The following is a 10,621-nucleotide window of genomic DNA, read 5'->3' on the forward strand; positions in this document are numbered from 1 at the left end:
TAAGGGTATTAGTGGGTGAAATGATTTATTTTTGCATTTGGATTTCTTCTAAATTTCTCTCTGTCCAGGAAGTCCACACTGTCACCCAAGGACTGACTGATTCCTTCTCATCCCTTTAGTCTCAGTGTGTGGTGGGCCAGACCATGCACCTGCCTCAGATATGCAACCTGCTACAGTTCTCTGCTCACCTGTGTGGAAATGTGTCCATTAGGCTTTCACGAATCCTTTATTCTTGGTTCATTGCATATACACATGTGATTTTCATGTTGTCTAGGTTTTTCTTGTTACCATGTGATCAAAGGTTTTTCACGTCCTTCTACATCCTAATTCAGAGATGCAAGTCCCACTTTGATTATTTTATAAATGTTAAATCAACCTAGATTTCCTGGAAAAAAAAATCCAACTTGAGTTGCTTTTTTATCCATTTTGTTATTACTGGAGTTGATTTGATATTTTATTTAGCATATTTTCACCTATGTTCATGAGAGAGTTTTGCCTGTGGTTTTTCACTCTTGAAATGAAATTTTCAGGTTGGGGTATCAAAACATAAGCATGATTTGGAAAAAGTTTCTTTGATGCCTTTTCTCAGAAGAATTTTTTACAGGATTGATGCTATTTATGTCCTAAATATTTGAAGGCAATCAACATTGCAGCCATCTGGGCCTTCCACTTTTGTGGCAAAGTTTTTCCCCACAAGGCTCATTTTCTTTAACAAATTCTTAGTTTTTCAATTGCTTTCTAATGTCATTTTTGGTAAGATGTTCTTCATAATAGTTTACCTGTTCATTTATGCTTTAAAATTATATCTTTTTACTTATATTATTTAAAATCAGCAATGTCACCTTTTCATTCCCGATGTTTGCAATTCCTATATTTTTATTAATGTCTTATTAGATGTTTATCAATACTATTAGCATTTTCAAGTAATGAAATTTTGACTTGTGTTTTCTGTATTGTACATGAATTTTCTATTTCATACATTTTATATGTCTTTATTATCTTCATCTTTATTTCTTTGGGTTTAATTTAGTGTTTGTTATCTAAACTCTTGAGAAAAGACTTAGATCATTGTTTTCAGCCTCTATTTTCAATATATCCTGTAAAAGATGGCTATAAATTTCCTTCTCATCATTACCTTATCTGATTTAATGTGCTATATTTTCATTATTTAATTGAACAAATCTGATTTTTATCATGATTTCTTGTTTAACTTTTGTATCGTTAACAAATGAATTGCTTATTTCCCAAAATGTTGGGACTGTTTTAAGTTACACTTTTGCCAGAGAAAGTGTTCTAAAAGATTTAAAGACCTAAAAAAACATGAAACTCGATTTGTGGCTCCATATACAATCAGTTTTTTAAAAAATGTTTCATGTGTAATTATAACAAATGTATTACGCTGGTATTTGATGTAGTATTACATACATTCCAATGGGATTAAATTTAACTGCAGATTTCAAATCTTCTACATTCTTACTGAGTTTTGTCAGTTTCTGTCAGTTATGAGCTTTGTGAAAAGTGTACAATTATCTTTTTGAACAAAATTTTCCTTTAATTCCATCAGTTTTTATGATTTCTATATTTTGAAGCTTTGTTGCTTTGTACAAATAAATCTACATATGTTTCTCTGAATGAGTAAATATTTTATCAATATAAATGCTCCCCTTCATCTCTATAACTATATATTGCCTTATAGGCCATTGGTATAACTATTCCAGCTTTTGGGGGGTTACAATTTACATTGCATATATTTTCTATCATTTTTATTTTTAATTTTCATATATTTTATAAATATATATAAGCCAGATGACTTTGATGTTTATTTCTTACAAATAATTACCTAGAAATAGCACTTTTATATACTTATACATTTAGATTTATTTTTTCAACTAGTCTTCATTCATTATTGTTTTTACATGTTTTCTATAGAAATAATTTCCTTCTGCCTGAATAAATTCCTTAAGTATTTTCTTTTAGTACAGTTATGCTGGCCACAAATTCTCCAAGGTTTGTCTGTCTCACAATGTTTTATTTTGGCATAATTTTAAAGGACATTTTTACTGGGTATAGAATTCTAAGTTGGAAGGCTTTTATCTTTTGGCAACCTAACTATGTAATTATATTGTTTTCTGGTTTCTATGGATTCTATTCAGAAATCATTTGTTTTATTATTACTCTTTTGAAAGTAATATGTTTTTCCTCCTTTCCTTTTAAGATTAAGTTATTCTTTGTCTTTCATTTTTAATAGTTTGACTGAAATGTAAATTTGGTTTTCTTTGTGTTCATCTTAATTGGTTTTAGTGGTGTTTTGTGAATCTATGAGTTGATTTATTTTAATGTCCCCAAATTTGTTTATTTCAAAATTCTAAATTTATATATTTTTTCGCATTATTTCTTTTCTTTTCCTTTCCTTTTGGAACTCTAATTCTATGTATATTAGAGTTTTGTACAAATTTTAACATACTGGCTAGGTGCGGTGACTCATGCTTGTAATCCCAGCACTTTAGGAGGCCAAGGTGGGCAGATCACAAGGTCAGGAGATCAAGACCATCCTGGCTAACATGATGAAACCCGGTCTCTGCTAAAAATACAAAAAAAAAATTAGCTGGGTGTGGTGACAGGTGCCTGTAGTCCCAGCTACTCATGAGGCTGAGGCAGGAGAATGGCGTGAACCTGGGAGGCAGAGCTTGCAGTGAACTGAGATTGTACCACTGCACTCCAGCCTGGGTGACAGAGCAAGACTCCGTCTCAAAAAACAAGTTAATTAATTAATTAATTAATTAATTTTAAAAAAACATGTCTTATGCTCTTTCCCTCACATTCTGTTTTCTCTTCACATTTCTAACTATATATTTTCCACTGACCTTTATTACAGTTCACTAATCCTCCCTTTATTGTGTGTCATCTGCTGTTCAATTCATCTACTGAGTCCTCAATTTCAGTTATTGCTTATTTCATTTTTTTTTATATAGATTTAGCTTCTCTGCTGAACTGAGATTCTTTGAGGAATCCCAATGGAATGCTTGATATTTCTACAAGGGTGTCTCTTTGACAGGCTCTGAAATTTAACTTTTGTATTCTCAGCTTCATAAGATTTCTTAAATCTCTAATTATCTATTTAGTTTCATACATGCTTTTAAAAATTTTCTTAACCTTCCCCTTTGTGTAGCTTCAGAATCTGCAACTGCCTTCAGAACATAAAGGCTTACCTCGCTTTGATATTCATTTCTCTTGGGTGTTAGTTTCTCCTCTTCTTCTAGCCATAGTATTATTAAACTAATTTTTATCTACTTTCTCCCATGAGCCTGTCAACTCAGAATCACTACTTTCTGCTTTGTCTCTCGGTCTCAGGCTGTGAGGAAATGTGACAGAGAATCTCAAGTTCACTGCAATCTGTTTTTCTCTTTTTCTAAGACTTTGGCTTCTCCAAAGCCTTTTTGCATTGGTTGCTTTCTAATGCCTTAAAACAGTTTTTTATCTTTAGTTTTAGCAAGCACATATGTATTTTTGGCAGGAGTATCATACTGATAAAAGCTACTCCATTATAGCATGTTTTGACAAATAGAAAAAGCTTGGCCAACATGATTAAAAAGAATGAGAGAAAACAAACTATGCAAATGACTTACATGACATAGAAGTAGATTAATTTTTATTTAATCTTATGCAGAACTTTACAACAGTACATTTTTTAAACTATAGGAAATGTTTTATGTTCTACTGTAATGTAAATTAACAAACTTTATTTTAAAATAAATTAAAAATCTGAGAAGACCTTGAGAAATTTTTGGATGTGCATGTTTATTCTACACAGAGATTTATAAAGTAGTAATATATTGTCTCTGCATTTCTAACTAACCAACTGTAAATCTTGTGGAAGGAAAATAGTATTATAAATTTATTTCTCTTTCAATGTTTTTCCTTTATAATTATGTAAATATTTTAAAATATACATCAGTTTTTGAAAGACTTCAGGTTTAACAGGAAAGAGCACATGCAATAACCTTCAACACTACAACAAACCTAAGAATTTATATATAGTGTTGGAACATTATATAATCTTATTTTGTGTATCAACATACACAAACTTAGAGCAAACTTAATTCTAGAAACACATATATGTACAAATACTNAGTTAAAATAAAAATTTTGAAATTTTAGCAATTCACATATTTTACTATTGTTTAAAACAAAAATACATATTTTGCTGTTAAAAACAGCAGCCACAATGTCCCTTAACAAAAATATTTATTAAACACATAATTTATACTTTCTGTAACTTGCTTTTTGTCTTAATATTTTGTGGAATACATATAAATCAATTTCATTTTTTTAATAGTTTCATAGCATTACAAACTTTGAAGGTAACATATTAAATTTAATGGACATTCAGGCACTTTCAAATGTTCACAGTAGTAAGATATGTAAAGAACATTCTTGCATAACTTTTAACATACTTAGATATTTTAAAATAATTTTTTGTCATTTAAAATATACACAAAAATATATAAAATCTATAGCTCCACAAGTTCCTTTACTTAGCATTTGATTGCTTTGAGCCAACTTCAGACATATTATTTCTTCTATCAAATCTTAAAGATAAAACTTCCTTAAAAACAAATAATTTAAGGAAGATTTTAAAATGTTATAGGTCTTGTTCAAGTAATATGAATAAAATGCTACTGTGGGAAGTGTTAGGAGCAATTTATTCTCCCTGATGGAATCTGGGCAATTTTTACTCATTAAAGTCTTTCTCTTGGATCATTCGTTAGTCACAGTGAGGTTCTCATCAAAGTATATATAGATCTAAAATAATTTTTTAAGAACTAAAATGACAGCCAAAAGCAATGATTCCTTTTTGGAACAATGAAATGAAAGGATAAATGGAACCCCTGATAATTTAGAAAATACTTTAGACACACACTTTGACATGATTATGTATACATGCAATTTTCAATTGCTGTGAATTGTCAGTGTAATTTCCCCAGACAGATAATATACTTAAGGTGATATATCCCAAGTGTATCAAACTTTGCATAAGCATAATTTTATTGCACAGTGAAAATTGCCTAGATTCCATACCTACTGTTGAAGTATGCATCAATGGACAATATTTGCCCTGGGTCACAGATACAGAAATACTTGTCAGTTTCACCAAGGAAATTTTCAGTAGTTAAGAAACTGGGATTTAAGTCAGTTACATCAAAGAAATTTTCAATTGCTAAGCAAAAACAGATCTTGGTGTTTTTATATACATGACAAAATTTAAAACAAGACAATTGTGAAGTATATAGTAATATTCTCTTTGTAAAGTAATAAAACTGAAGATCCAAGATTGTATTTAACTTGCTTAAGGTTCTGCACCACAAGGGGCAGAGCTGGAAACTGACAAAAGTCCGTATTTCCACATACCACTTTTCTTGACATGCTATATGAGCACTTATGTACCTACTCTAATTTATTTCTGTCTTTTATACATCTATGTTTTTTGAAACAGAAAGTTCATTTCTGATTTGGGTCTATGTCTAAGCAATAATCTTATTAATGTCCTATGCCTAGTTAAGATGTCAGAACTTGAGAATTCATACTCAATTCTAGTAAAATTTCATATGACAGTCCATTGAGATAATTCACATGTGGCATCAATGATGTATCTAAGGCTAAAATGTAATAGTGTGGTTGACTAAGAATATGGTTTTGATTATTGTATGTTCAACTCCTTACAGATTGACTATCTTGAAGAAGAAAAAATAAATTATTCTGAGAAATTACTTTATCCTCAAATTAAAGTAACTGTGAATGTTGATATGTCTAGGATATCTTCCCCTATCCTGGTATCATGTATTTCATTCATAGCCAGGGAACATTGTTTATAATGCTGATCCATTATTTAAATCTAATTTCCTAATTCACTCTATGTGTTAGTCACTAAAATTTGTATCCCTAACTCTTCAGTTCATATCTAATTAATACTTAGTCCCTAAAAATAATACCTGGTTCTTATCATTTCGAGCACTCCTTTAGTATTGAAATGTGTGTGTGTGTGTGTGTGTGTGTGTGTAGAATATGTGTATTGGAGGGATCTGCAAAATATGCAAGATATTTATTCCACAGAGATAGCCACTTTTCCAGCTGCCTATTCCCATTATATATTTAGTCACCCTGGAACCCTCCATTTCAATTATTTTAAATAGGATGGGATCTTTTACCCCAGGAAAAGGAGCAAGTGTGAAAAAAAGGTATCAAGGATTATTCCACATTTTATGGCCTGATTGAGTGAATAGAGATCTCATTTACTAAGAATGGAAACAAAGGGGCAGAAGTAGATATAACACAGTAGGATGAGAGAGTAAAAATCAAGAGATGTCTTCTGATGAGATATCTTTCAATGCCATTATAAACATCCTTGTACTTATCTCCTTGAGTACATTGGAGAATAGCTTATTTTTAATTATTTAATTTTGGGGGTACATAGTAGGTGCATATATATTTATAGGCTACATGAGATGTTTTGATTCAGGCATGCAATGTGAAATAATCATATCATGGAGAATGGGGTATCCATTCCCTCAAGCATTTATCTTTTGTATTACAAATAACCCAGTTACACTCTGAGTTATCGCTGACTATAGTCATCCTTTTGTGCTATCAAATAGTATGTCTTATTCATTCTTTCTATTTTTTTTTTTTTTTTTTTTTTTTTTGTATGCATTAACCATCACCACCTCACCACCAGACCTCCACCACTCCCCCAGCCTCTGGTAACCATCCTTCTACTCTCTATGTCCATGAGTTCAATTGTTTTGATTTTTAACTCCCACAAATAAGTGAGAACATGAAATGTTTCTCTTTCTGTGCCTGGATAATTTCACTTAACATGGTGATCTCCAGCCCCATTCGTGTTGTTGCAAATGACAGGATCTCATTCTTTTTCATGGCTGAATAGTACTCCATCATGTATGTGTACCTCATTTTCTTTTTTTGCCTTTTAAATAATTCAGTGGTACTTAGTTTATTCACACTTGTGCAATCATCACCACTATGTAATTTAAGAATATTTGTATCACTCCAAAAAGCCCTGTATCTATTAACAGTCACTTCCCATCTTTCAATACCAACCTCCTGCCAGCCCCTGGCAAACACAAATCTTCCCATACCTATGGATTTTCCTATTCTAGACATTTTATATGAATGGGATCTTATAACATGTGGTCTTTTGCGACTGGCTTCTTTCACTTAACATAATGTTTTTAAGGTTCATCCATGTTGTAGCATGCATCAGAATTTCATTCTTTTTAAAGGTTGAATAATATTCCATTGTATGGAATACACATTTTGTTAGTCAGGTGTGGTGGTGCACACCTGTGGTCCCAGATACTTGCGAAGCTGAAGCAGGAATATCACTTGGACCCAGGAGGTCACAGCTGCACAACTATGACCATACCACTGCACTCCAGCCTGGGTGACAGAGTGAGACTTTGCACCTATTAAAGCAAACATTGGGAGTCCACGGCAGGCAGATTGCTCGAGACCAGGAGTTTGAGACCTGTCTGGGCAACATGGTAAAACCTCATCTCTACAAAAAATTTAAAAATCATCCCAGTCTGGTAGTGCATACCTGTAGTCCCAGCTACTTAGGAGACTGACATAGGAGGATCACTGGAAGTCAGGAGGTAGAGGCCGTAGTTAACTTTTCAGAAAACAAATTTTTTGTTTCATTGATCTTTTGTATTGTTTTCTTCATTTCAATTTCATTTATTTCTGCTTTAATTATTATTATTTCTTTTCTTCTACTTTCCCATTTGGCTTGCTCTTGCTTTTGTAGTTCTTTAAGATTCATCACTACATTGTTTATTTGAAGTTTTTTCTCTTTTTTGATGTAGGCAGTTATAGCTATAAACTTCCCTCTTAGTAGTGCTTTTGCTATATCTCATAAATTTTGGTGGGTTGTGTTTCCATTATCATTTGTTTCAAGAAATTTCTGAATTTCTTTCTTAATTTCTTCATTGACCCACTGGTCATTCAGGAGCATATTGCTTAATTTCCACGTATTTGGATCATTTCCAAAATTCCTCTTGCAATTAATTTCTAGTTTTATTCCACTGACCACAGTGGAATAAGTCTTCTTTGACCACAGTGGCCTACCCATTTCCACCTTGACATAGGTTGACCTATGTGGAATGCATCAACAGACTCCCTGGCCTGTGGCTTCTGGGAGACACTGGCAGAGGAGACTGAGGCTTAGGTACTTCTCTGGCTCTTCCCCTTTTGGGTCACCTGAGTTGGCCGTAACCCTCCACCAAATGCCACATCTCCTGACAGGTGGTTCTCTCATCACAGCTCTCCAGGTTCTAGTAACTGCCCACATCTTTTGCCCCTCCAGGTTTTCAGCAGATCACTATCCCTGGAATATGGCATTACCTTTGAAGCTTTTCCTAAGTTCTGCCCACAATTTTATAGTCTCTTTATTACATTCTCTTCGATTATCCAGACTATTCAGCTATAACATCTTTGTGTGTGTGTGTGTGTGTGTGTGTGTGTGTGTGTGTGTGTGTGTGTGTTTTCTGGACAGGAAAGGATAATTCAGAGGATAGAACCAAAAGCCCAGAGGGCAGAGCCAAGAGAGAAAGAACCTATTTAACAGGGACCAATGACTGGCCCCTGATCAGGAAAATGGCAATTTGTATCCAGCTGATTTTTGTAAATGTTATGGGACAGTGATTGCTATATGACTCCTGTATTCCCCATTTATAAACAAAAGTGTTTACTAAAGTTATCCTACCCCTGTATCAACAGTATCTGTTAGGTGTGTAGCGAGCAGATGACTTGTCTCTAGTTCATATGTCTTCAAGTCTAATTACAGCAGATAATTTCTTTCAAAAATTCTAACTTAAAAGAATTTTCAGTAGATTGTGTATTTTAACATATAAACACATTTGATTTTTTAAAATTATAAATTTAACTTAATTTTATAGAGGTAATTTACTATGTGCCTCTGATTTACTATTTGATAGCTGAAAATCCACCCACTACTAGCAAAAGCTCAATGCTGGTAATGATGTATGGCCAGCTATATTTCAGACATTCAATTTCTTTTCGTTACTTTATTTATGGAATATTACTTTGTCAATCATTATAAAAAAGAACAGAAATCACTAGTAAATATTTTTAAGCTCTGTCTTCAGAGCCCCTATAATCTCCTTGTTCCTGAGGCTGTAGATCAGGGGGTTCCTCACCACCGTGTAAAACACAGGCACCACCTTGTTCTGGTCAGTTGAGTAGCTAGACTTGGGCATCACATAAATGAATGTAATGGTCCCATAGAACAGAGTGACCACAGTGAGGTGGGAGGTGCAGGTGGAGAAGGCCTTGTGGCGCCCCTCAGTGAAGTGCATCTTCAGGATGGTGATGAGGATGTAGATGTAGGAGAGGGCTATGACACACACAGTGACCACAATGATGGAGCCAGTAGAAAATGAGGGAATGACTGCAGGGATACTCGTATCAGAACAGGAGAGTTCAAGTAAAGGAGTAAAATCACAGAAAAAATGATTGACTTGATTTGGTCCACAGAAGAATAAAGACAGGAAGGAAAAGGTAGAGGAGGAAGTGTTAAGAAAACCACCTATATAAGCCACTATGAGTAGCTGAACACAGACTTGTGTGGACATTTTGGTTGAATAAAGCAGTGGGCTGCAAATTGCCACAAAGCGATCATAGGCCATGGCAGCCAGAAGGAAGCATTTGACTGTGCCAAAGAAAAACACTGAACTAAGTTGGATGGCACATCCAAGGTAAGAGATTGTATTTCTCTCCATGAGGAAGTTCATAAGCATGTTGGATGTGACAGAAGATGAATAGCCCATGTCAACAAAAGCCAAGTGACTCAGAAAAATGTACATAGGATGATGAAGCTGAGAAGAGATTCTGATAAGAATGATTGTGCTGAGATTGCCAGATATGATCACCAGGTAGATGCATAGGATAATCATGAAGAGGATGACTCCAAGGATTGGATCATCTGTTAAGCCCAATAAGATGCACTCCATCACAGCAGTGTGATTCCCATCCTCCAGGGAATCCATGAGACGAAGTGGCTGCTGACTAAATGAACCTGTGATGAGAACAGCACATTAAAGCAGTAAAACCTTGTTGGTTTCATTTTCGCTAGAAGTCATTTTGAAGACATTCAACATCAGTACATTTTTCACATCAAATGATGAGTCTATGTTTTTCTTTCTTTCTTTTTTTTTTTGAGACGGAGTCTTGCTCTGTCACCCAGGCTGGAGTGCAGTGGCACGATCTCCGCTCACTGCAAGCTCCGCCTCCCAGGTTCACATCATTCTCCTGCCTCAGCCTCCCGAGTAGCTGGAACTACAGGCACCCACCACCATGCCCGGCTAATCTTTTTGTATTTTTAGTAGAGACGGGGTTTCACCATGTTAGCCAGGATGGTCTCGATCTCCCAACCTCGTGATCGGCCTGCCTCGGCCTCCCAAAGTGCCGGGATTACAGGTGTGAGCAACCACGCACGGCCAAGTTTTTTAAAAAGTTTTTTTTTTTGCATATATTTTATTGAATATAATTCAATAGAGGATATATACTAATTATAATTTAAATCAGA

At 34.2% G+C, this 10,621-nt stretch overlaps 1 protein-coding gene across 1 annotated transcript; it reads right to left on the reverse strand.

Annotated features, from left to right (window-relative positions):
- Positions 1–5,066: 5,066 nt before the first annotated feature.
- LOC108541884 (olfactory receptor 502-like) lies at positions 5,067–10,082 on the reverse strand. Its single transcript, XM_017891640.1, has 2 exons — positions 9,164–10,082; positions 5,067–5,116 (listed from the first exon to the last, which is right to left on the reverse strand). Exons 1-2 carry the CDS (start codon positions 10,080–10,082, stop codon positions 5,067–5,069), a joined length of 969 nt encoding a protein of 322 aa, XP_017747129.1.
- Positions 10,083–10,621: the final 539 nt, after the last annotated feature.

This window comes from Rhinopithecus bieti, unplaced genomic scaffold, assembly GCF_001698545.2.
Source record: "Rhinopithecus bieti isolate Rb0 unplaced genomic scaffold, ASM169854v2 scaffold_21601, whole genome shotgun sequence".
NCBI lineage: Eukaryota > Metazoa > Chordata > Mammalia > Primates > Cercopithecidae > Rhinopithecus > Rhinopithecus bieti.